The sequence below is a fragment of the Oncorhynchus nerka genome, linkage group LG4 (assembly GCF_034236695.1).
Source record: "Oncorhynchus nerka isolate Pitt River linkage group LG4, Oner_Uvic_2.0, whole genome shotgun sequence".
In the NCBI taxonomy this organism is placed as follows: Eukaryota; Metazoa; Chordata; class Actinopteri; order Salmoniformes; family Salmonidae; genus Oncorhynchus; species Oncorhynchus nerka.
Window position 1 is genome coordinate 37,288,499 of NC_088399.1, and position 26,852 is coordinate 37,315,350.

General features: G+C 43.4%; 2 protein-coding genes across 2 annotated transcripts; both read right to left on the minus strand.

Moving 5' to 3' along the window:
• Positions 1-3,737: 3,737 nt before the first annotated feature.
• LOC115123406 (14 kDa phosphohistidine phosphatase-like) lies at positions 3,738-5,150 on the minus strand. Its single transcript, XM_029652749.2, has 3 exons — positions 4,836-5,150; positions 4,360-4,487; positions 3,738-4,157 (listed from the first exon to the last, which is right to left on the minus strand). The coding sequence occupies exons 1-3, from the start codon at positions 4,999-5,001 to the stop codon at positions 4,065-4,067; spliced, it is 387 nt and encodes a 128-aa protein (XP_029508609.1). The 5' UTR covers positions 5,002-5,150; the 3' UTR covers positions 3,738-4,064.
• A 15-nt stretch (positions 5,151-5,165) lies between these two features.
• LOC115123399 (ectonucleoside triphosphate diphosphohydrolase 2-like) lies at positions 5,166-25,867 on the minus strand. Its single transcript, XM_029652738.2, has 9 exons — positions 25,675-25,867; positions 19,607-19,724; positions 18,576-18,726; positions 12,012-12,171; positions 9,209-9,436; positions 8,545-8,817; positions 7,025-7,144; positions 6,732-6,866; positions 5,166-5,866 (listed from the first exon to the last, which is right to left on the minus strand). The coding sequence occupies exons 1-9, from the start codon at positions 25,789-25,791 to the stop codon at positions 5,651-5,653; spliced, it is 1,518 nt and encodes a 505-aa protein (XP_029508598.1). The 5' UTR covers positions 25,792-25,867; the 3' UTR covers positions 5,166-5,650.
• Positions 25,868-26,852: the final 985 nt, after the last annotated feature.

Sequence of the window (26,852 nt, forward strand, 5' to 3'; positions counted from 1 at the left end):
AAATGGAAGAAGTTTGGAACCACCAAGATTCTTCCTAGAGCTGTCCGCCCGGCCAAACTGAACAATTGGGGGAGAATGGCCTTGGTCAGGGAGGTGACCAAGAACTATAGGTGACCAAGAGTCTATAGCCACATCTCCACGGCAACCCTCAGCGCGTCGGGAGTGGATCTGGAAAGAGGTAGGGATGCGACCTAGGAAGAGGTGGCCTCCAGCCACGCACGCTGATGCTCTCAGGATGCCAACACCACCACCTGATGAGTGCCCTCCCTATGCACAGAGGCCTACAGTGGGGCAGGCTGCAGCCCTGTGAAGCCTAATGATAAATCTAACCTTTGTTATTTGGTTATCTAAAACGTTATATTGTACTGGGGGAGGGGCACAGTGTGGCACATTTGCTAACCCTTGACAGTAAAACTGCTGTTTGTATAAGGTAGTCGGACAAGGGCAGTAAGATCAGAAAACCAAGCATTTTTTATTGATTCAATGTACTGTATGATTTGATACCTGGGTCTCAGAGGACATATTTGAGATGCATTCGGCAGGATGGAGAGGACTGTTTCATCATGGGAGACACTATTACAGCATTGCTGGGAGAGTCTGCCTTCACTTTAGTCACTACCATGAACCAACCTGACGTGTTCCTACGCATGAGCTTATCTAGTCAACATCGTAAATGTAAACGCATGGAGTTTGCTAAACGGCATTGGCACTTGGATTGGAACCGGTGCTTTGGTCAGATGACATGAACATGGAGTTCTGATTGCCGCTTTGATTACTTATGACTGGCCAACAACAACAAGCTAAATGCGCCACTCTCGTGAAAAGCAAGAGCACCAGCATAAATGATAAAAATGCCTCTCTCTCGCTCTACTGCGGCAGTTGTGTTTGTATCTGTACGGGTCCTTCTGGACAAGTCAGTTAAAATGACACATACCAGAGACCCGTGCAAATCATATCAGACCCATGAAATTATTTAGGGCGTTTTCACATATGAAATTCGATACCCTGGTTTAAGTTTCCTGTAGAGTTTGTGAGAATTCTACAGAATACATTTTGTTTTCACAAGATCTGAAAATAAAATGTTCAGGGTGTGATTAGCAAGACGCACAGTCTACATGACATTAGCAAGCTAGCTTGTTTACAACGGGCAAAAAAGTTCTACGTGACTCGGACTACCGCATCACAATACCTGGTACTCTGGTCTTGGACCCATTACCCACTCACGCAGGTCCAAGATTAGTTTCAGCCAGGGTCAATTTGCATTTCTCACATGCTTTATATTGCGGATCAGGGTACCAAATGCCCCAGGATCCAGATCATAAGGGGGCGGCAGGGTAGCCTAGTGGTTAGAGCGTTGGACTAGTAACCGGAAGATTGAAAGTTCAAACCCCGCAGCTGACAAGGTACAAATCTGTCGTTCTGCCCCTGAACAGGCAGTTAACCCACTGTTCCTAGGCCGTCATTGAAAATAAGAATTTGTTCTTAACTGACTTGCCTAGTTAGGTAAAGGGTAAAAAAATGTGAAAGTGCCCTTAGAATTTTGGATCCGGACCCACTCAGGTCCCGGATCAGGTCTCGGGTACAGGTGGATCCCAGAAGACCTATAGTGTCAATAATTTTAATGCCTATCATTTTGAGAAAAAAACATTGGATTTGTTAAACATTTATTTCTCTGAGCAATTGTATTAGTATAAAATGTAAGCATTTTCCTACTTTTTTTTAACATACAATATACCTCAGTATTTTAATTATTTATTTTACACTGTCATTTTTGCTCATCTTTATTAAGGGTGTATATTTTAGGTCCTTGATTGAGTGTAGACTTGCCATATTTTTTATATACACATACTAGAGGTTGACCGATTAATCATGGCCGATTTCAAGTTTTCATAACAATCAGTAATCAGCCTTTTGGACACCGATTACATTTCAATCCATGAAGAGACTGAGTGGCAGGCTGATCACCTGTTACGCGAGTGCAGCATCAAAAGGACACTGTGGCTGCAAGAAGCCAAGGTAAGTTGCTAGCTAGCATTAAACTTATCTTATAAAAAACAATCAATCTTCACATAATCACTAGTTAACTACACATGGTTGATGATATTACTAGGTTAGCTAGCTTGTTCTGCGTTGTATATAATCAATGCGGTGCCTTTTAATTTATCATCGAATCACAGCCTACTTCAACTTGATTTAAGAAAAGCGCATTCGTGAAAAAAGCAAAATCGTTGCAATAATGTACCTAACCATAAACATCAATGCCTTTCTTAAAATCAATACACAACTATATATTTTTAAGTATGCAATATTAACTAGGGAAATTGTGTCACTTCTCTTGCGTTCAGTGCAAGCAGAGTCAGGGTATATGCAGTTTGGGCCGCCTGGCTCGTTGCGAACTGTTGAAAGGCCATTTATTCCTAACAAAGACCGTCATTAATTTGCCAGAATTTTACAAAATGATGGCATAACATTGAAGGTTGTGCAATGTAAACATAATATTTAGACAGGGTTGCCACCCGTTCGATAAAATATGGAACGGTTCCGTATTTCACTGAAAGAATAAACATTTGTTTTCGAAATTAGAGTTTCCGGATTTTACCACATTAATGACCAAAGGCGCGTATTTCGGTGTGTTTATTATATTATAATTACGTATATGATTTGATATTTGATAGAGCAGTCTGACTGAGCGGTGGTAGGCAGCAGCAAGTAAGCATTCATTCAAACAGCAGCTCTTTGCAATGCTGGGATGCACTGCGCTGTTTATGACTTCAAGCCTATCAACTCCTGAGATTAGGCTGGCAATACTAAAGTGCCTATAAGAACATCCAATAGTCAAAGGTATATGAAATACAAATGGTATAGAGAGAAATAGTCCTATAATTCCTATAATAACTACAACCTAAATCTTCTTAACTGGGAATATTGAAGAGTCATGTTAAAAGGAACCACCAGCTTTCATATGTTCTCATGTTCTGAGCTAGGAACTTAAACGTTAGCTTTTTTACATGGAACATATTGCACTTTTACTTTCTTATCCAACACTGTTTTTGCATTATTTAAACCAAATTGAACATGTTTCATTTTTTATTTGAGACTAAATGGATGTTATGTATTATATTAAAATTAAAATATTGTTCATTGTTCATTCAGTATTGTCGTATACCATTCATTACAAATTTATATATATATATACATACATACATGCACACAAATTGGCCGATTAATCAGCATTGGCCTTTTTTGGTCCTCCAATAATCGGTATTGGCGTTAAAATCATAATCAGTTGACCTCTTATGTGGTAGTGTGACAGCTCTTACATGCCTAACATTGTTTGGCACAGCTGCATGGTAGCTGTATGGCAACATCGGAGGTTAATGCATTTCAGATCACCGAGTCCACCTGACCTTATTTGATACCCACATTACCCACGTAGCGGTTGATCAGCAGTTTAAAGTTAACTGGCTGACAAAACAACATGAACTTTATTTAGACTTTATTTATCGCACAGTGCGATAAAGTAGACAAAAGTAATGACGGAGGAGTTTTTCTGTTCTGAAACCAGAGGAAATTATTTTGAAAGATGGAGTGCGTTACTTCCCCTGTGTTTTGAAATCGACATTGCTCAACATGATAATAGTTTTATGATTCCATGACCGGAGATGGAATTTCATACTTTATCCTTTTCAGGTACCGGTATTGTATGATGTAAATGTCCTTAGCTTCATGACTTCATGTTAATAAAGCATACATTACCATTTATTAAATCAACGCAAGCATTTATTCATTTTATGTTTAAACATAAAACGACTTCTGTTAGGTAATATGTTTTCCATCTATTGTTTCACTGAAACAAAATAGAAAATCAAGCACTGTTGTTCTGGCTATATTAGTCAGCAACTAGGTACTGTGTCAGTCTTAGTCCCAGTTTCAGCTTTGTACTGACAGGTTTGTCTTCAGATCTCACATAATGTGATGCCACTGAGGTTCTGCTGTGTACTATTGGCCCACACTTATTGACACAGAAAGGAGATTGGCCTGAACCAAGACAGGTCCAGTGTAGGTCAATATCCCTCATCAGCCCAGGTGATCTCGTATTTAGGGTAGCGCACCTTCAGTTTCTCTGTGGAAACAGCGTGATTTGCTTTTCCGAAGCCCTGCAAAGAACAAGAAGGGAATTGAGATGATAACTTGGCTGCTAGTAAATAACAAAACTTAAGAGATGCAATATCAGTCTTACAATATTAGAAATTGTATCAAAATGTTGGATGAATTGTTATGGTCACAAATGTACTAAAAGACCCAATCAATGGGTGTACATGAGTTCCACTGAAATAACATTATTTTGCATTCTCTTACCATGGAGTAGCCATAGACGTGGATCTTCTTTGACTGGCAGTCATGCTTAATCCTTCCTCCTCCAATACATTCACAATCTAGGTGCCCTCCTTTCTCAAGCTCCTCTGCTACCTTGTCATAGATATCAGCTGCAGTGACAAAAACACAAGATCGGTACTGTACTCAAAGTTTAAGAACAAGGCTCTTGAAAATATTCTCAAAATACAACATATTTCAAAAGCACTGTGACGTGCATAGAAAACTAGTCACATGGTGTAATTATTTTTGCTGTACAGTTTAGGCCAAACCAATACTGACCGACTGCTCTGGCATTTTTCAGTGACAAAGGCCCCACCTACTGGCTCGTAGGTATCAGTACAGTATGAGTAGCTACTAGGCTATGTAGAATTGGACAGTAAACATGGACATTAATCATACAGCAGTTAGCTAACTAGCCAACTCTGAAATACAAAAACATGACAATATTGGACTCTTACCATGATATTCGGCCCAGGCATATCCACGTACAATATCTACGCTCGAGTCGTCGCCGTCTTCTTTACTGTGTACTCGAATGAGAACGTATTTGAACACACCAGTCGGGTCGATTTCTGCCTCTGGAATGTTCGCAATGAGAGCAGCAGCCTTCGTTTGAGTACACATTTTTTCACGAAAATACTTTCACGAAATGGAACGTAGAGTTCTATCTCGCGCAGCTGATAATTCTTCAATTTGAAATAGTAGATAATTCTTTCTGCGATGATCAATGTGGACAGTTATGGTAAATGGTCTGTATCACACTTCCGGAAATAAAAAGGGGGATGGTATGATGGTACTTATAGTTTTAGTCAGTTGTAGTCAATATGACGTATGAAACACATGAATACTAACATATCTTCTGAAAAGGCCACCCCATGTACAAAACATAGTTGATTTTTTGTTATCAGAATACAAAATACAGAATGAATATAAAGCACAAACAAATTATACTTAAATGTTGGGTAACATGTTGTGAGAGTGATGTTGAACATTAATTATAGACTACAATGCATACTTGTACATAAAAAAAAACTGTTTGTTAAAGTATACATAAAAAAAAGGATATATTAAATGTGTTGACAGCCGGGGAGAACTCACTTGTTATATCTCAGTGTAAAGATGATCAACACTTTATATAACATATCTTCTTCATGATACAGTTATCTACGCACTCTTGGGTCCAGGATTGTACCACCAGCACCCTTACAAAGAGTTTGCCATCTTTCCTCCAAACAAAGTGAAAGCAGGTGTCAATGGAAGTCCCTTATGATGATTAGCTGGCAGTGTCACTGCTTCCTTTCTTCTTCCTGCGGCAGGCTTGGAGGGAAACATACATCAGGGCGGTGGCGGGGAGAAGGACTAAGAGGAAGAGCAGGGCAGCCCAGGCTCCAGGTTTCAGGGCCTTCCTCAGGCCCACGCTCTCCCCCGGCAGCAGACTGCTCAGACTGAGCATGTAGCCCAGGGCCCAGCCCACAGAGGCATCCCCTGCCTGGTGACACCACAAACACACATCTCAGTCAGCTTGGGTACACTCAGAGCATTCTGATACGCACCTGGTGCACTAGTTAAGGACATTCAGAGGTTAAAGCTTCAATGGAGAGGCTGCAGCCTCAAAAACGATGCAACATTGTGAGATTTCTGGGAACTCTTGCGAAACAGACCAAGTGGACCAGGTCGAGGGTCTGGTGTTTGAGAAGTCAATGAGAGAAGTGAAAATGTCTTCCTTAAATTTACATTTTCTCAAAATCTAAAGGCACTACCTAGATTCAAGCCAATGTCTTTTTTTATTTTACCTTTTTTTAACTAGGCAAGTCAGTTAAGAACAAATTCTTATTTACAATGACATTCTAGGAACAGTCGGTTAACTGCCTTGTTCCGGGGTAGAACAGCAGATATTTACCTTGTCAGCTCAGGGATTCAATCTAGCAACCTTTCGGTTACTGTCCCAAAGCTCTAACAACAAGGCTACCTGCTGTCCCTAAGTGGCTACCTGCCGCCCCGTCTTAAGTGGTTGAATATTTTATTACTCCAACCTTGTGAAAGTGACAAACTGACACATTTTAATTTTCATCAAAAACAACTTTATATTGAAGGAGTGCCTTTGATTTGACGGCCTGCACATGCGCAGTTTGGTGGGAGACAACCGTTAGATCTGTTCCTATGCATGAGCTTAGCTAGCCAACATCGCCTACAAGTGTGATCGGGCATTTCTATTGGAGAAGCAGTTTCTGCCAATCTTCATGCGGTAATGTCTGTACTGATATGACTTTGTGTAATGTAAAGGATTATGCTGATATCTGGAGTAAAAGAAGGAGATAGAGAAGAAAAAAAACATTCCCAACAAGCAAGCTCACCTTTTTCTGGAAGGAAATGTGGGGAAATGAGATCTCATCAAAGCCATAGCCTCTCGTGAAGAGCACCTTGGTGAACACAGAGGCAGCACAGAAGTCCTGCAGACGAGGCTCCTGATCTGGGGCCAGCACCAACATCTGAAACAGGATATAAAAATGGGGATGACATAGCCATGAAATACATGACACGCATACAAAACCATCATCCATTGAGACACATGCAAACAGAGACACTTTCTCTCACATGCTCAGACAGACAGACAGACAGACAGACAGACAGACCGAAGGCTGCTAACCTCATTGATGCTCATGTTACAGATAGAATGGGCTGCCTCTTCCAGTTGGGCAGGGGTGGTGACAGGGATTCCTGTAGTAGTCTGTAGGAACTGGTGAATGTAGAAGAAGGCAGAGAACGCCTGATGGACAAATGGACAGAGAGAGAGAAAAAAGGATGAGTTATGATTAGGGTCGGAGCTGGAGTTAGGGTTATGGCTGGAGCTAGGGTTGAGGTTAAGGTTGGAGCTGGAGCTAGGGTTGGGGTTAAAGTTGGTGCTGGAGATAGGGTTGGGGTTAAGATTGGAGCTGGAGCTAGGGTTAAAGTTGGTGCTGGAGCTAGGGTTGGGGTTAAGGTTGGAGCTGGAGCTAGGGTTAGGGTTCATGTTGGTGCTGGAGCTAGGGTTGGGGTTAAGGTTGGAGCTAGGGTTGGGGTTAAGGTTAGAGCTGGAGCTAGGGTTGGGGTTAAAGTTGGTGCTGGAGATAGGGTTGGGGTTAAGATTGGAGCTGGAGCTAGGGTTAGGGTTCAAGTTGGTGCTGGAGCTAGGGTTGGGGTTAAGGTTGGAGCTGGAGCTAGGGTTGAGGTTAAGGTTGGAGCTGGAGCTAGGGTTGGGGTTAAAGTTGGTGCTGGAGCTAGGGTTGGGGTTAAGGTTGGAGCTGGAGCTAGGGTTAGGGTTAAAGCTAGCGTTGGAGTTAAGGTTGGAGCTGGAGCTATGGTTGGGGTTAAGGTTGGAGCTGGAGCTAGGGTTGGGGTTAAGGTTGGAGCTGGAGCTAGGGTTGGGGTTAAGGTTGGTGCTGGAGCTAGGGTTGGGGTTAAGGTTGGAGCTGGAGCTAGGTTTGGGGTTAAAGTTGGTGCTGGAGCTAGGTTTGGGGTTAAAGTTGGAGCTGGAGATAGGGTTGGGGTTAAGGTTGATGCTGGAGCTAGGTTTGGGGTTAAGGTTGGAGCTGGAGCTAGGGTTAAGGTTGGAGCTGGAGCTAGGGTTGGGGTTAAGGTTGGAGCTGGAGCTAGGTTTGGGGTTAAGGTTGGAGCTGGAGCTAGGGTTAAGGTTGGAGCTGGAGATAGGGTTGGGGTTAAGGTTGGAGCTGGAGCTAGGTTTGGGGTTAAGGTTGGAGCTGGAGCTAGGGTTAAGGTTGGAGCTGGAGCTAGGTTTGGGGTTAAGGTTGGAGCTGGAGCTAGGGTTAAGGTTGGAGCTGGAGCTAGGGTTGGGGTTAAGGTTGGAGCTGGAGCTAGGGTTGGGGTTAAGGTTGGAGCTGGAGCTAGGGTTGGGTTAAGGTTGGAGCTGGAGATAGGGTTAAGGTTGGAGCTGGAGATAGGGTTGGGTTAAGGTTGGAGCTGGAGCTAGGGTTGGGGCCGGAGCTAGTATTAGAGCTAGGGTTAGGTTTGTGGTTGAGGCTAGGATTAGGGTTAAACCGGGATGTGGGCATGAAGCTATGGTTGGGGTAAAGGTTAGGTTTGTGGTTGAAGGTAGGATTAAGGTTGAACCCAGATGTGGACATGAAGCTAGGGTTAGGGTTGATTTAACCACTGTAAACTGTCTCTCACCATGAAGCTGCCACTGACATTGGGCTGGAACACCTTATCAAAGGAGCACTGGGAGAAGGGGCAGCTGTGGAAGGAAAATATCTCAGTAATGTTGCCCAGGCAGTGATCATAATCGCCAGTGCCCTTCACAGACAGGGCTGCCTGGGGATTGTAACTGTAGCTGGGTGTCTGGGCCACCGTGCAGGGAGAGTCAAACAATGTCCCCAGCTTCATGGTGACGATGTAGCCTGCAGGGAAGCACGGATGGTCCACTGTCCCTGTGTGACCCTGAGTCTGAGAGAGAGAGGGATTGAGTGAGTGTGAGAAATTGTTACAGTAACTTGACACATCAAGTAGAGAGCAAGCTACAGGCATGGAGTACTATGGTACTGAGTGCCAACATCTATTGTTGCAATTGTGCTGGGATGACTTTCAAATACACACAGTGAATTAAATATGTGGTAGAAAACAATTCTATAAAACCAGTCATGGGTGGGTGGGTTTCCAATGATTAATAACAAAGTTTCTTTATTTCAATGGTCCTGGTTTACACTATGATAGTATCTTGTAACATGAACCAAGAGCTTTTCCTGAAAATGTGACATGACTGGGAAAGACTTTGGGCCCTTGCTGTACTGTATACGGTTGTTGTTATGTTGTTGTGGCCAAACATAATGTTTCCTACCGTCACCAGGTGAGCCAGTAGGCGTTTGAGGACCTGGTCTCGTCCGTAGCACAGGAAGCTGTGTGTGTACAGGGAGTAGTCATGGCCATACAGACGTAGCTTCATCCTGTCACTCTCATCTTCCACCTCATCCTTGGTCACAAAGGTGATCTGGGTCGACGCCCCACCAAAGTCCAGCGCCCCCACCGTCTGTCTGCCCGGGCTCAGCCAACGGCCCACAAAGCCATACTACAGTGGGTAAAACAAAGTAACAGGAGAGGTGTGTGGGTAGTTTGTCTACACAGCAGATGCAGTCATCTATGTACAGTGCCTTCGGAAAGTATTCAGACACCTTGACTTTTTCCACATTTTGTTAGATTACAGCCTTATTATAAAATGTATTAAATAATCCCCCCCCCTCACCAATATACACACACTACCCCATAATGACAAAGCAAAAACAGGTTTTTAGAATATTTGCTAATTTATAAAAATATATATAAAAAAATATCACATTTACTCTACATAAGTATTCAGACTCTTTACTCAGTACTTTGTTGAAGCACCTTTGGCAGCGATTACAGCCTTGAGACTTCTTGGGTATGACACTACAAGCTTTGTACGCCTGTATTTGGGGAGTTTCTCCCATTGTTCTCTGTAGATCATCTCAAGCTCTGTCAGGTTGGATGGGGAGTGTCGCTGCACAGCTATTTTTAGGTCTCTCCAGAGATGTTAGATCTGGTTCAAGTCCAGGCTCTGGCTGGGCCACTCAAGGACATTCAGAGACTTGTCCCGAAGCCACTCCTGTGTTGTCTTGGCTGCGTGCTTAGGGTATGTGGAAATGTATCAGAAATGTATCATGTTGGAAGATGAACCTTCGCCCCAGTCGGAGGTCATGAGCACTCTGGAGCAGGATTTCATCAAGGCTCTCTCTGTACTTTGCTCCGTTCATCTTTGCCTCGATCCTGACTAGTCTCTCAGTCCCTGCCGTTGAAAAACATCCCCACAGCATGATGCTGCCACCACCATGCTTCACCGTAGGGATGGTACCAGGTTTTCTCCAGACATGACGCTTGGCATTCAGGCCAAAGAGTTCGATCTTTATTTCATCAGACCAGATAATTTTGTTTCTCATTGTCTGAGAGTCTTTAGGTGCCTTTTGGCAAACTCCAAGTTGGCTGTCATGTGCCTTTTACTGAGGAGTAGCTTCTGTCTGACCACACTTCCATAAACGCCTGATTAGTGGAGTGCTCTATTACGATTTCTTCAACAAATCTGATTAGTGGAGTGCTCTATTACGATTTCTTCAACAAATCTTATCTTTATCTTATCTTAAACAAAATATATTAACATTTCTTTAACACTTTTTTGGTTACTACCTGATTTCATATATGTTATTTGATAGTTTTGATATCTTCACTATTATTCTACAATGTACAAAAAAAAAACTTGAATGTGTAGGTGTGTCCAATCTTTTGACTGGTACTGTACATTTTCAAAGAATGCCTACAAAAGCTTGGAATGAAACTAACACAGAATACTTACGTTTTTAAGTGCTTATGGCTGCGTGCAAAGAAATGAATAAGACAGGGATCGATTACAACCACCGTAGATAGCAATGCTAATGCAGAATCTTTATATTCAAACAGCCGTATACACTAGGGGTTCCCAAACTGTTTTGGCCTGCAACCTCATTTTAAACCCCAAAAATGTTTGACCCCTCCATGTAAATAAAAGGGTGATGTAATCAACGGCCAATGTTTACTTTTTAAAATTGGGGCTATGACAATCTATTACAAATCAGTCTGACAGTACTTCAATATAAAGGAATTATCGTTAGAAGTGACTGAAATGCATCAGAAATGTATTTGGAAATTCAGAAGATCATTAGTCAATAATTTAATCTTCTGCGTAGAAAAGAACATAGTCACTAATCAGGTTTCCATCCTTTCTAAGCCAGTAAAGAACATGTTGGATAAAAAATGTAATGACAGGCTTGATGGAGAAAAAACAATTTGTTGTTAACTTTCTATATGTGGACAAAACAAAATATGCTGAACAAGGTGGGATCTTTTTGTGTCGGTAAAATTAATTGTGCAAGAAATGTCGGTGGAAACTCTTTTATGGGCAAATATTGATGTAACAACCATCATATCGAAGTAAATTTGGAGTCAGGCGCTGACATGTTGCGACAACTCGTCAGGAAAGCATGCAGTTTACTAGTTTACAGATTAAATAAATTATGAACTTTACAGGGTGGTGAAAGTGCAAGGTGATGAGCTTGATGCTCCTTTCCAAACAATATTGAGGGTCTTATTCTGGTGACATGCTCAACAATGCTAGGCTGCCGTTAATCACTACGTCATCACCCACAACCTTTTATAACCAACAAGTCAATTAGATGGAAAAACATCTCTGGTGGGAAAATGCACATATTGTTTTCATGCAGATTTTTGAATATTCACATGAAAATCTGTCGCCAATTGGATGGAAACCTAGCTAATGATTGTTATTTTTTCCCCAGTCTATTTTAGTGCCTGGTCTTGTCCACTCAGTTCTAATGAGTCCTGCCTTGCTTGTGGTTATTCCTGAGATTTATCTTTCAGTGAAGGGGTGCAATTTATCTTGTTGCTTAAACCATTCAAAAGATACACATTTGTAGGAAGAAAACAGAAACCGCACAGTTTATTACAACCGCATCTAGCGGCTACCAGAGGTTACTGATGTAACCCCGGTTATATGAACCGAGAGCAATGTTTCTTTCTTTATTTAAGTGTTTCTCGTGACCCCATTTTCTAATCAGGTGAAAGCTGGGCCATGGTACCTTGATGAAGTTCTCCAAGAGATAGTTGACAGTGACCCAGCCGTATGCTCCCTCCTCCTGGCCACTTAAGATGGCTGCCCCCTGGTAGTTAAATGGATAGGACTGGATTTTATGACCCACTTCCTGTAAAACCTGGGCTGACTGGACAGGGCTGGAGATACTGTTGACAAAGTGAAATGTACTACTTCAGATATTGTAGATTCAGGATCAACGTGGGGAATGGAATGAAAAACATTACTCAGCATGACAACAATACCCTATCTACCAGACAAACGCTACATTTCTCAAGCTTGTTGTGGACTTATTTCCTATTAGATATCTCAGAACCACAACGACTCACATTTGACCCTGATAACACAAAGATGCAGAAATGTCCATATTTGCATGTTTTTAGAAACTCTTACTGCCATTTGTGTGTATGTGTTTCTTTGACCTACATTCTGTTAACATTGCATGTGTCTGAAACAGGTGTGAACAAGAGCACGAAACATGTCTATGTGTACGTCTGCATGGGTATGGGGGTCTTAGTATAACTTATTGTGAACATGTGTCTTTAAAACAGACTGTAGGAATAAGACTGTGTGTCTGAAACAGGTATGATTGTGTTTCTAGGAGCTTGGCAGCTTAAAAGAGGGGGCCTGTTTTTGCCAGTCTGCCCTGGAACGGGAAATCCTTACCAGTGGTGGAAAAAGTACTCAATTGTGATACACAAGTACAAGTATAGATACCTTAATAGAAAGTTATTCAAGTAAAAGTTAGTAACCCAGTAAAATACTACTTGAATAAAAGTATTTGGTTCTAAATATACTTAAGTATCAAAAGTAAATGTAATCTCTAAAATATACATTAGTATCAAAGTATAAATAATTTCAAGTTCCTTATATTAAGCAAAGCAGAAGGTATAAGGGCACAAGGCGAGACCCAAATGCAGACACAGGAGGCAGATGGTTGAGCTCCGATATTTATTATGACAAAAGGGGTAGGCAAAAAGCAGGTCAGGTACAGGCGAGAGTTCATAAACCAGGTCAGAGTCCAAATGGTACAAGACGATAGGCAGGCTCGAGGTCAGGCAGGCAGGCTCTGAGTCAGGACAGGCAAGGGTCAAAACCGGGAGGGCGAGAAAATACTGGGAAAGCAGGAGCTGAGAAACAAAAACGCTGGTTGCCTTGACAAACAAGATGAACTGGCACAGAGAGACAGGAAACACAGGGATAAATACACCGGGGAAAATAAGCGACACCTGGAGGGGGTGGAGACAAGCGAAACAGATCAGGTGGTGACAGTACCCCCACCCTCTAGGGGTGCCACCTGGCGTCCTACCTGGGCGCATACCTGGTTGACCGGGGTGTCGCCGATGGAAGTCGGCAATGAAGGCTGGATCCAGGATGTCTCTAGCGGGAACCCAGCACCTCTTCTCCGGGCTGCAACCTTCCCAGTCAACCAGGTACTGGAACCCCCCCCCCCCCCCCTCCTGTGGTCGAACACCCAGAAGGTGTTTTACCGTGTATACCGGATGGCCATCGATGACACGGGGAGGAGGGGTGGGCCTGGAGACAGAAGACAAAGGGCTGTGACACACGGGCTTAATCCTAGACACATGGAAAGTAGGGTGAATACGGAGGGTACGGGGTAACAAGAGACGGACAGTAGCGGAACTAAGGACTCTAGAGATGGGAAAAGGACCAATGAAATGGGAGGACAGTTTGCGGGACTCCACCTGAAGAGGCAGGTCCCGTGTGGAAAGCCATAACCTCTGCCCAATGCGGTAGCGGGAAGCTGGAGTCCGGTGATCCGCTTCTTGATGATACCTGGAGTTGGTCTTGAGAAGTGTTACCCGAGCTCTTCTCCAGGTACGTCGAGAGCGGCAGACGAACATATGGGTTGAGGGTATGCGGATCTCCTGCTCAGGGAAGAGTAGAGGCTGATTCCCCTTTTGAGTGCTCCATGGGGTGAGTCCAGTGCCTGAACAGGGAACGGTGTTCCGAGCATACTCCACCCAGACCAGTTACCGGCTCCAGGTAGTGAGGTTGGTTGAGACCAGGCATCATAGGGTGGTTTCCAGAACCTGGTTAGCTCGCTCCGACTGGCCGTTGGATTGGGTATGGAATCCGCAGGATAGGCTGGCCGACGACCCAATAAGAGTGCAGAACGCCTTCCAGAACTGAGACGAGAACCCCGGTCAGAGACGATGTCCACCAGGAGTCCATGGATCCGGAAGACGTGGCTCACCATGAACTGGGCCGTCTCCTTGGCAGAGGGTAGTTTGGGGAGAGGGATGAAATGGGTGGCCTTGGAGAACCGATCCACTCCCGTCAGAATGATGGTGTTGCCATCAGACGGATGGAGCCCAGTGACAAAGTCCAGAGATATGAGACCAGTGATGATGAGGAACCGGTAGTGGCTGTAGGAGGCCAGAAGGAGCTTGCCATGGGGTCTTGTTCTGAGCGGTGACGAAGGCAGAAACGTCGGGAACCATTGTGGGCCACCAGAAACATAGTCAGAGGAAGGCTAGGGTTCGATGGGAACCTGCATGACAGGTCAGCCTGGAGGAATGAGCCCATTCCAGGATCGGACTGAGTTTGGGACAAACAACCGGTCAGAAAGGTCCCCTTCAGGTTCAGGCTGGGAACGTTGTGCCTTGCGAACCAGGGTTTCAATACCCCAACCCACTGAAGCCGCAAGGCATGGTTTTGGAGACCGAGGGTCTGGCAGAGGAACTGTATAGGCGGGAGAGGATTCAGGATTCACATTTTTTTGGACCCTGCGTGGTAGGAAATGGTGAAGTTGAATCTTGTAAATAACAAAGCCCACCACCTGCCTGGAGTTAAAGCATTTGGCTGTATGGAGATATTCCACATTTTTATGGTCGGTCAAAACCAAAAATGGCTGTTCTGCTCCTTCCAGCCTGTGCCTCCACTCTTCCAGCGCCATCTTGCCTGCCAGAAGTTCTCGGTTGCCTACGTCGTAGTTCCTTTCTGCCAGATTGAGACGATTGGACAGGAAGGCACAGGGATGGAGGTTTTGGTCCTGGACAGATCGCTGGGACAGGATGGCCCCCACTCCAACATCAGAAGCATCAACCTACCACAAATTGACGAGACGGGTCCGGATGGATGAGGATGGGTGCTGTGGTGAACTGATGCTTCAGGTCCACAATGTCTCTGTCAACAGCTGGAGACCATGTGAACGGTACTTTGGTAGAGGTGAGTGCAGAGAGGGAGGCCGTCAGGGTGCTGTAGCCCCGAATGAAACGGCGGTAGAAGTAGCGAACCCTAGGAAATGTTGTAACTGCACCCTGGATGTAGGTTGAGGCCAATCTACCACTGCTTTCACCTTTTCAGGATCCATTTGGACATTTCCATCAGCGATGACATATCCTAGAAAGGAGATTGTAGAGCGGTGGAACTCACACTTCTTGCCTTTCACAAACAACTGGTTCTCCAGGAGGCTCTGAAGGACTTGTCTGAAATGGAGAACGTGTTCTTGGGCAGACCGGGAAAAAAAAAAAAAAACACGATGTCGTCAAGGTAGACGAACACAAAACGATTTAGCATGTCCCGGAGCACATTGTTTACCAGGGCTTGGAAGACAGCGGGGGGCGTTGGTGAGTCCAGACGGCATGACCTGGTACTCATAATGTCCGCTGGCTGTGTTAAATGCTGTCTTCCACTCATCTCCTTTGCGTATCCGAACCAGGTGGTTGGCATTCCGAAGGTCCAGCTTGGGAAAAAAATTGTGGCCCCCTGGAGAGGTTCGAAAGCTGAGGAGAGATAAGGGGCAACGAATCTTGATCGTTATATCATTAAGACTCCGGTAGTCAATGCACGGACACGGGGTATTGTCCTTCTCCATGAAGAAAAACCCTGCGCCGGCAGGAGATGCAGACGGACAGATGCCTCCAGTAGCCAGAGATTCCTCAATGTACTCTTCCATGGCCTTGGTCTCTGGGCCGGATAGAGAATATAGCCAACCATGAGGTGGTGTGGTGCCGGGGAGAAGATCAATGGCACAATCATAAGGACGGTGAGAGAAGATAAGTAGGCCGTGCTTTACTGAATACATCCAGGAGGTCATGGTACTTATTGGAAATGGCAGAGACATCTGAGGCTTTGCTTACGCCCCGAGGATGACGCCTCAGGGGACAGCTGTGCCACTTTAAAGCAGTGGGAATGACAAAACGGGCTCCAACACAGGATGGAGCTCGTGGTCCAGTCAATAACAGGGTTGTGTTTTTGGAGCCACAAAAATCTCAGTTCAGGAACATGGGGTGAATCGATGAGGTGGAACTGTATGGTCTCACTGTGGTTTCCTGAAACCCGTATCTGAACAGGCACTGTGCTATGTGTGACTCTTCCAATTGAGTGGCCGTTCAGTGCCCTTGCATCCATGGGGACAGACCGGTTGAGTGGGAATACCTAATTCAGAAACCATGGTAGCATCCATAACTTTCATCAGCCCCAGAGTCAATGAGCACCTGGAGAGACTTAGACTGGTCTCCCCACAGCAGAATCACAAAAAAAGGTGTACAGGTGTTGTGAATTAGGGAACTCCCAGCCTGGTGAGCCAGAGTACTTGTACCCACTAAAGAAAATGGTTTCTTGACAGCGCAGGTGGCTATATAATGTCCCACACCTACACAGTACAGACAGTTTGAACTCAACCTACGTGAGCATTCCCCAACCGATAATCTAGCTCTTCCCAGTTGCATGGGCTCTGTAATATCCAACTCACCCATCGCCAATGATTCTTGTTGGGTGTTTTCGGCTCTCCTCGGAAATACACACGTCTAGGACTTTCGGATTCCTTAGGGCGTGCACCAACATCAACAAATGAACGAGTGTTCCAGAGGCCCGACCTCATCTCACACCGCCGTTCTCGTAGGCGCCCTCAATCCTAATCGAAAGGGGCAATGAGAGAATCGAGATCCAGTGGTATTTCCCGAGCTCGTCCTTTATCCCCTCCGACAGTCCGTGGAGGAAGGTGCCGAACAGAACCTCCGGATTCCAGGAACTCTCGGCGGCCAATGTTTGAAAATCTACTGCGAAGTCTGCAACACTACGGGAGTTATGATGTACTTGCAGTAGTCTGAGCCGCCTCCATCCAAGGCGTTCCGTCAGGGAACGAAGCCCTTCCAAAAGGTCCCGAAGTAGTGCCTCATGCCTCCCAATGATGGCTCCCTGCAGGGAGACAACGTGACGGAGCTGGTTCAGGTCTGCTGGGTCTGTCATGGCCAGTCCGCACTATAAGGGCACAAGGCGAGACCCAAATGCAGACACAGGAGGCAGATGGTTGAGCTATGATATTTATTATGACAAAAGGGGTAGGCAAAAGGCAGGTCGGGTACAGGTGAGAGTTCATAAACCAGGTCAGAGTCCAAACAGTACCAGGCAATAGGCAGGCTCGAGGTCAGGACAGGCAGGGGTTCAGTAACCAGGTCAGAGTCCAAACGGTACAAGACGATAGGCAGGCTCGAGGTCAGGGGCAGGCAGAGTGGTCAGGCAGGCGGGCTCAGAGTCAGGACAGGCAAGGGTCAAAACCAGGAGGGCGAGAAAAGAGAGACTGGGAACGCAGGCGCTGAGAAACAAAAATGCTGGTTGACTTGACAAACAAGACGAACTAGCACAGAACTAGCACAGGGAAAATAAGCGACACTTGGAGGGGGTAGAGACCAGCAGGTGAAACAGATCAGAGCGTGACAGACAGCACCATTTTCTTGTTTACATTTGTTACAGATATCCAGGGGCACACTCCAACACACAGACATCATTTACAAATGATGCATTTGTGTTTAGTGAGTTTGCCAAATCAGAGGCACTAGGGATGACCACGCATTCTCTTGATAAGTGCATGAATTAGACCATTTTCTTGTCCTGTCAGGGAAAATGTATGGAGTAAAAAGTACATTATTTTCTTTAGGAAAGTAGTGAAGTAAAAGTAAAAGTTGTCAAAAAAATTAATAGTAAAGTATAGACACCTGCAAAAAAACATAAGTAATACTTTTAAGTATTTTTATTTAAGTACTTTACACCACTGATCCTTACCCACAGATTATTTGCATACAAAGATACTCATACGCACACACACCCACACACAGCCTGTCACACCCTGATCTGTTTCACCTGTTCCTGCTATTGTCTCCACCCCCTCCAGGTGTCGCTTATTTTCCCCAGTGTATTTATCCCTGTGTTTCCTGTCTCTCTGTGCCAGTTCGTCTTGTATGTTTCCAAGTCAACCAGCGGTTTTCCCATTCTCCTGCTTTTTGCATGCTCCTTTTTCTAGTCCTCCTGGTTTTGACCCTTGCCTGTTTCTGGACTTTGTACCCGCCTGCCTGACCATTCTGCCTGCCTGGACCATGAGCCTGTCTGCCACTTTGTACCTCCTGGACTCTGATCTTGTTTTGACCTTTTTACCTGTCTATGACCATTCTCTTGCCTACCCCTTTGGATTAATAAACATTTTAAGACTCCAACCATCTGCCTCCTGTGTCTGCATTTGGGTTTCGCCTTATGCCTTGATACAGCCACATGCTTGTGCACTCACACTCATTAACACACTATAACTCACTTGAGGAGCCTCATGCCAGCGGTGGCTCCGAGGTAGACAGGTGTGAGGTGGTGCCTGGCTCTGGGGATATCCTGCATGGCTTGGTCCAGGCAAACTTGGAGGCTTCTCCCTGCTGCTCCCTGCTGTCCCACATAGCTAGAGATTCCTCCACCTGCATGGCGGGAACATGATACATTACTGTATGTAATATAGTCCGACCATACATTATCACAATTTTACTAATTCCATCCACTTATTTGGTGGTCTAGTCATCTGAGTTTATGGAAATAACTCCTCTCCCTAGACAGAGCTGTAGAAGTATATTTTTTAACTATATTCCATTTAACATTGATCAAATCGACTAGTAAGAAAACGATGGTGGGGAGACATGCATGCACACATGCAGTAGCTACTGTACATAAAAAGAGAGCACTTGGAGATTGAGTCTTACTACCTGGAAAGTGTTGTTTACATGAACTTCAGGAAAGCTGGTGTATTTGCAAATACTTCACATTAATGAAAGCAGCCAACAACTGTGATCTATATGAACACGCAAGTCATGTATACAGGACAGGACTTGAAAAGCACACAGCACACTGAGTCGCTGCACAACTACTGACAAATCCACCATTGCTAGGCATCCAAGTTTGTCTGCTTCTTTATGTCTAGCCTTGTGTAACGAGTTACCCGAAAGGCGCGCACACAGCACACAAAGGGAACTGTCCTTTGCCAACTGGAGTGCCAAAAAACTTCCACACCATTTAACTAAAACAGTGTTTCTTTCCTACTCAGAGTACCCAACAAAAGTAGAATTGAGATTTTAGGGTGTAAGGCTTTGGGTAACACACTATTTTACTATCATTTTGTATCTGCCTGCAATTTACATTTAAAAAAAAATGTAAATCTGTATTTTCTGGTGATTACTTCAAATAATTGGTTACTAACAAATGGTAATATTGCTTGTTTTAATAATTTTAAAGTAATTGATATGTAAACACTAGGTAAATAGCAGACAAACACCTGGAACAATCCTTCTATTGGGACACTCTTACCCTTTGGATGGCATTCACTGTGCTGAGTGACCACACCTGTGCCGTTTTGCTTGTCTGCTGGCCACTTGTAGATGTACATAGCTGTGTGGGAGGAACCTGCGTCCAAGACTATCCCATACTGGGGAGAGGATTGGAGAGAACAGAGGAGAGGGAGGTTAAAGACAGAGGGAAAAATATTGACAAAAATGGCTGATTCAGAAAAATGTCAAAGGAAAGACAACCTAATTGGGTCTACTCTACTGCAAACAATAAAAGGCTACAAATAATCAGGTGTTTGAAATCCATCTACGCAAAGACATTTAATAGGGATAGAGGCATCTGGAAGACATTTAACTTGATTCACTATAAACCTCTTCTTTCAAATGGTGGCCTCTGTCTTTTATGACATATGTATATATTTTGCCAGCAAGAATGTTGGTTGCATGTTTACTTCAAGATAAGATAGATGGAAAGTTGTGGCGCAAGTGAGAGAGGATGAGAACAATCCATGTTTGCAGATCATGAACTCTTTGTAGTGTGTAAACTCCAATCCTGATTGTGCTATGAATCATCAACTCTAAACATCCACTTTTGGACATAATTCAATTTGAATTGCTCTCTTTTTCTGACAAGGTTGTTGAAATGTGTTTAATTCGCTGACTGTGTTTGGCAAATTATTGTTTCCTTTCTCATTTAAACATTTACACACAATTCACCATGTTTAGAGTTGACGATTCATAGCACAATCAGGATTGGAGCTTAGACACTCCAAACAGCTTCTTCATGATCTGCAAACATGGGTTGCTTTCAGACCAGAAGCATCCTGTTTGTGTGACAGCGTGCACACACACACACACACACACACACACACACTACCCATATGACTAGAATCATTTAACTTAATCTATCTATATTCTTTCCACTTCAATCGACCTTTCCCGTCTCTGTATGTTTTTCCTCATGCTAAATGTGTGTTTACATGGTAATATACAGTCATTACCATAATTATTGGCACCCTTGATAAAGCCGAATAAAAAAAGACTCTATAAAATAAAAAATACAAATACTGAGCTACAGTGAGGTCCAAAAGTAGTGACAGATTTTGTTTTTGTTTTGGCTCTGTACTCCGGCACTTTAATGTGAGGGTATTTTCATCCATATCGGGTGAACGGTTTAGAAATCACAGCAATTGTTGTACATAGTCCCCCCATTTTAGGGAACCAAAAGTATTTGAACATATTCACTTATATGTGTATTAAAGTAGTCAAAAATTTAGTATTTGGTCCCATATTCCTAGCACCCAATGATTACATCAAGCTTGTGACTCCACAATCTTCTTGAATGATTTTGCAGTTTATTTTGGTTGTGTTTCAGATTATTTTGTACCAAATAGAAATGAATGATAAATAATGTAGTGCGTCATTTTAGAGTCACTTTTATTGTAAATAAGAATATAATATTTCTAAACATCCATCAAATGTAAATGCCTGGAGTTTGCTAAACGTCATTGACACTTGGATTGGAACTGTTGCTATGGTCAGCTCTTTGGCCACACACACCAGTTGTAGGTTTTGCATCAAAAGAAAGATGCATATGCAGAAAAGAACCCCATACCTACTTTAAAATATGGTGGTGGATCTTCGATGTTATAGATAGGTTAGCTGACAACGTGTTGTTGTGATTCTGGATGGCCAGATAGCTAGCAACAATGACAAGAAGATGTCGTGGGGAATCGTAGGTGGCTCGTTTCAGCTAATTTTATCTTGTTCTTGATACCATCTTTTGTTTTGAGGTGTTTTAACCGATGTCATGTCTATGCTAATATGGATCAAATTCCCTACCTAGCTAACTAACAACTGTAACGATGTATTTGAGAGACAATGAGTGCTCATTGTGCAAATGTATTTATGTTTTCAATAAACATTGGAGACTAAATATAGTTTACATGTTGTCAACAATCTAAGCCAACCTGGTCTGTTATACTCCATAGTTGCGCACGTGTCAGTTTTGTTGCTATGTGGCTATTTGGTTCTGTTAAGTATCAGGAACTTTACCCAGTACCAGGACATTTTAGTCAAAAGCCATGTGGCTGAAACTTGGCTGCAAATGGATCCCCAAGACAATAACCTCAATCAGACATCAGCATCCCCAAAGAAATGGTTAATTGACCACAAAATCAACATTTTGCAATGGCCATCTCAGTCTCCAGGCTGTTTTAATTAAAGAGGGAGGGTCCATAAGCACAGACGAAGGATGTCAAGGATCTGGAAAGATTCTACATGGAGGATTGGTCTAGAAGAATGGTCTAAGATTACTCCCAATGTGTTCTCCAATCACATATATATATATATATATATATACAGTGGGGCAAAAAAGTATTTAGTCAGCGACCAATTGTGCAAGTTCTCCCACTTAAAAAGATAAGAGAGACCTGTAATTTATCATAGGTACACTTCAACTATGATAGACAAAATGAGAAGAAAAAAAATCCAGAAAATCACATTGTAGGATTTTTTATGAATTTATTTGCAAATTATGGTGGAAAATAAGTATTTGGTCAATAACAAAAGTTTATATCAATACTTTGTTATATACCCTTTGTTGGCAATGACAGAGGTCAAACGTTTTCTGTAAGTCTTCACAAGGTAGGTCTTCACAAAGTATTGAGATAAACTTTTAACTGTTATCAAGAAATTATTTGATATCGAGTTATAAACGACTGCATTGGACCTTTAAAATGGTAATAAAATAAAATAAAAATAGCTTCATAGCAAAGAGCAATTTCTCAAGCAAGAATTTAGCTAGGGCTGTCTTGGAGTGGTATGAGTGGGAAGGGGAAAATAGAACATTTGCTATTTTGTCAGAGAAGTTTGGAACTCTTTTTTATTGGTCTATTAACTCATTTACAGAAGTCACCATGGAATGGCCAAAACTCCATCCCACCAAAACAGGCTGAAATTTCAAGCGGTGTTTTCAAACAGCTCTTACACTAAAAGTGCATTATCATAATATTCACAATTTCACAATATTGTTCCAACCTCATAGTGTCGAAATATATAGAAAACACAGGAAATCCCAGTTTTGACTGCACTGGGCCTTTTGCTGTGTTCAAAACAACTGGGAACTCTGAAAAATTATGACAAAGTGATCTTCAGGTCAGAGCTCTAGAAAGAGGCCAGTTTTTTTCTGAGTTCCCAGTTGTTTCAAAAGCACAGGAGTCTGAGATTTCCGAGCTCCCAGATGTTTTGAACGCTGAATTTAATACAGAATTCCAAGCATACCCGATCATCGGGTACGACTCTGCTGGGGATTGAATTCCCAACTTCCCAATATCAGGGTGGACACTCTAACCACAAGGCCACTGAGTTTGTCTACACAGCTGACATTAATAACTCAAGTGCGGTGACAATCTATCTGGCATTAAGTATAACTATCTGTATTTACTAAATGGCGAACCAGCTGATTGGCATGGCCTGTATGTTTCACCCGAGGAATACATCTTCCTGTTTTGACCTCCCAATAACCCCCGCAAAAACTCTTCTGCTGAAAACGAGCTCATCCACTGACATGATTGATGGGGCAGTGGGATGGAAACAGGATAAGACCTTCAAACTTTTTCTCAACAGACTGACGGTTAACAATTTCACCAGCTAACAGGGAGGTGTGGTTGACGGCTTTGGTATGGGAAAATAATAAGAGATAGGCATTAAGGGCTACACAAAGACGACCTGTAGTAATCTCCAGCTGTGATGATATAGGGGACTTCAGATTTGTTTATTCGGTACATGAAAACTTGAGTGAAAAAGTACATTTTGTGTGCACTACGACATCACACACTGATTTTTATCTGCAACAAGTCAGTATGGTGGAAACACACCACTGGTGGGAAAATGTGCACATTTTCTTTATGCAGATTGTAGAATATTTGCATGAAAATCTTTCACCAATTTAATGGAAACCTAGCTAATGGGAGGTTAGAGGGAGAGTCTTCCAAAAACAGAAAAACATGGAAATGCACCAAAAAGAAACATAATGGATATACACCACTGACAAAATATGCACTAGTAGTCATTCCCACGGTTCTAGGTTGTTAACGGACAGAACATCTGCAGGCCAGTCCTCCACAAAGAGCTGCTTTCCGTTCCCCCCCCCCTTTTTTTGTTGAAACACAATGTATGGTATTCATACAACTTGAAGGGTATTAATGAGATTTATATGAGAATCAGTAGAGGTTTGATTCATATGCTTTACCTAAACAGACTGTCAGTAACACATGTAAGAAGTACTAGTTATCATCTTTTATGGTTCAAGCTGCATTAAACTACTCTTCTCTTTGAGATTTTTTGAATTCACCCAAACATACAGGGGGTTGAGCCATTGGCAATGTCTATTCAAGCGAGTGGAGGCTTCTTTCTACTTTCTGCACAAAGACCCAGGCATGCATGAGGGTATGTGACATCACACCAGACCACGCCAGACTACACCACAACCAACACACATACACATCAAGTTGCTCACAATTGTGTTGTTAGTTTACATGCCATCCATGTAAAAAGCATTCTGAAGAAGTCCAGGGGGCTGCTCCATGAGCAGTGAAGAGAGTACACACACACACACACACAGACAGAGAGAAGCACAGTGTGAGAGACAGACACACACACACACAGAGAGAGAGAGAGAGAGAGAGAGAGACACCGTGTGAGAGAGACACACACACACAGAGACAGAGGTGTGGGGGAGGGGGGAGTTCCAAGGACCCAGTCTGCAATGTAATGCAGGTGTCAGGAGAAGCCCCTCGCCAACAATGCCTCATGGACTTGATGCTCCCGAACACGGTCATTGTCGGCAGGTTGCTTTGGACACCACATTTTAGTGTCACATGTAGAACAATGAGCCAGACATTTTACAGGATGTACAAATGTAAAGTCTTCAGTTGGCATTTCCACTCACTACCAAATATGGTGATGAGAGGATGCCCAGTGGCCCGCAGTGGGAGAAGATGGATTTTGGCCGACATCCTGCAAATTTTCTCATGATGAAACATTTGATCTCCATAGAGTTTTCTGTTTTCAAAACTAAACTTCAGCCGTTGCCAAAGTTTCCCAAAAATTGCGTTGTTTAGAAAGAGTGCAAGGGAAAAGTGAGTTATAGCACAAGCGCACTTCACAGAGTAGGCATTCCCTAACGTAAATCTGCAAATAAATGCTAGAATGCGCCAATAGGATCTCATTAGCTAGTGCTTGGCTCTGCCCAAATCCTTGCTTGTTCTGCCCACTATGATTAATTTGCTCCCATTGGAAACGACAGACTCTGGTCTATCTTGCATTAGTTGTACAAACATTTTGTAGTGTCACTAGGTTGTCAGCAACTCACACCCATGTTGGAACAGTTATCCGGGTGAATAGTGCTTTCAAGACAGCTAGGAACTAAAAGAAGTCGGAAAGTTGGAGCTCTATAAAGATACCGGAGTTTCCAATTTGGAATTCCGAGTTGGATGACCGTTCAAATGTAATACTAGCTCGTTTTTGTGGTTCCCGAGATCCCAATTGTCCTGAATGCACTGAAAACAAAAGTCGGAGATTTCCGAGTTCCCAGTTATGAATGCGGCAGAAAATAGGGCTATAATATTGACAATGGGGCAGACACATTTAATGGCCAAATAGGTTTTATTATTTTTCAGTGACTGTCCTCTCATAACTGGTGTATTATTTGTTAGGAGCTAAGAAAGGTTGGCCATCAACCTTATTCAAGTGTATGGAAAGAGCATTTTAAGCCTATAAACCTAAGATGGTACTGTAGGCTAACTGAATTTCTACACGTTTCTTGTATTATTTTACGTATCAGGTGTATAGATTTACTCAAATGTTGACTGCTTGTCAACATAATTTTTTTATCAACAGTGTTATAGTAGACTTATAAATTACCCTGTCCCATAGACTATGCTATTTATATTATGAATGCGTAGCAGTGGCGCGCGAGGACCGGACACCGCACTGCACTCTCCATTGCACCGTTGGAAATGGGTTCATCTTACATTTCACAACACCGCATAAAAGCTGTGAACAGAGAAATAACCCAACGAATCTTACCATACATTCCGGAGGTTCGGCCAAGTCCTCGGTGGGAATAGTTAGAAGAAAAATGGCTACTATTCCAAACAGTATAAGCGCAACCGGGGCGAAAATATAACGGCGTTGCTTGGCCATGTGTTGAAACTGTAGTTCTTCTTCTTGCAGATGGAATCTCCAGTGCGATGCCTGGCTTGGCAGTGAAGGCAAAGGAGAAGAGATAACAGCTTGAGTGAGGTAACTTCACAATGGGTTTGGCTTCATACAACTCACATCATTGCTACATCAATACATTAATTATATGTAGCCATATCATTTATAAATGCCTCATGAGCTTAGTTCTGTCGTACCCAATCAGAACCCAAAATATAATCTTGTTTTACTCCAATGTTTGTTAACAAAGTAAATTACTGAACAACATTTTTAAGCCCACATTTTGTCATAATTATTAAAAAAAGATCTGTCAGAAGTATTTTGCTGATGGCGCACACTGACTGGATCAGGTAAAGCGTAGCCTATCTACTGAATGGCTGACTGGATCAGGTAAAGCGTAGCCTACCTACTGAATGGCTGACTGGATCAGGTAAAGCGTAGCCTACCTACTGAATGGCTGACTGGATCAGGTAAAGCGTAGCCTATCTACTGAATGGCTGACTGGATCAGGTAAAGGGTAGCCTATCTACTGAATGGCTGACTGGATCAGGTAAAGCGTAGCCTACCTACTGAATGGCTGACTGGATCAGGTAAAGCGTAGCCTATCTACTGAATGGCTGACTGGATCAGGTAAAGCGTTGCCTATCTACTGAATGGCTGACTGGATCAGGTAAAGCGTAGCCTACCTACTGAATGGCTGACTGGATCAGGTAAAGCGTAGCCTACCTACTGAATGGCTGACTGGATCAGGTAAAGCGTAGCCTACCTACTGAATGGCTGACTGGATCAGGTAAAGCGTAGCCTATCTACTGAATGGCTGACTGGATCAGGTAAAGCGTAGCCTATCTACTGAATGGCTGACTGGATCAGGTAAAGCGTAGCCTATCTACTGAATGGCTGACTGGATCATGTAAAGCGTAGCCTATCTACTGAATGGCTGACTGGATCATGTAAAGCGTAGCCTATCTACCGAATGGCTGACTGGATCAGGTAAAGCGTAGCCTATCTACTGAATGGCTGACTGGATCAGGTAAAGCGTAGCCTAT

Excerpts from the sequence above, each read along its gene's own strand:
- LOC115123406 (XM_029652749.2), bottom strand. The coding sequence starts at position 5,001 with ATGTGTACTCAAACGAAGGCTGCTGCTCTCATTGCGAACATTCCAGAG. Across the intron at positions 4,488-4,835 it reads TGCCTGGGCCGAATATCATG|CTGATATCTATGACAAGGTA; the intron begins GTAAGAGTCCAA and ends TTGTCACTGCAG. Across the intron at positions 4,158-4,359 it reads ACGTCTATGGCTACTCCATG|GGCTTCGGAAAAGCAAATCA; the intron begins GTAAGAGAATGC and ends TGTTCTTTGCAG.
- LOC115123399 (XM_029652738.2), bottom strand. The coding sequence starts at position 25,791 with ATGGCCAAGCAACGCCGTTATATTTTCGCCCCGGTTGCGCTTATACTG. Across the intron at positions 18,727-19,606 it reads CAGTGAATGCCATCCAAAGG|GTGGAGGAATCTCTAGCTAT; the intron begins GTAAGAGTGTCC and ends CCCGCCATGCAG. Across the intron at positions 6,867-7,024 it reads GTAACATGAGCATCAATGAG|ATGTTGGTGCTGGCCCCAGA; the intron begins GTTAGCAGCCTT and ends ATCCTGTTTCAG.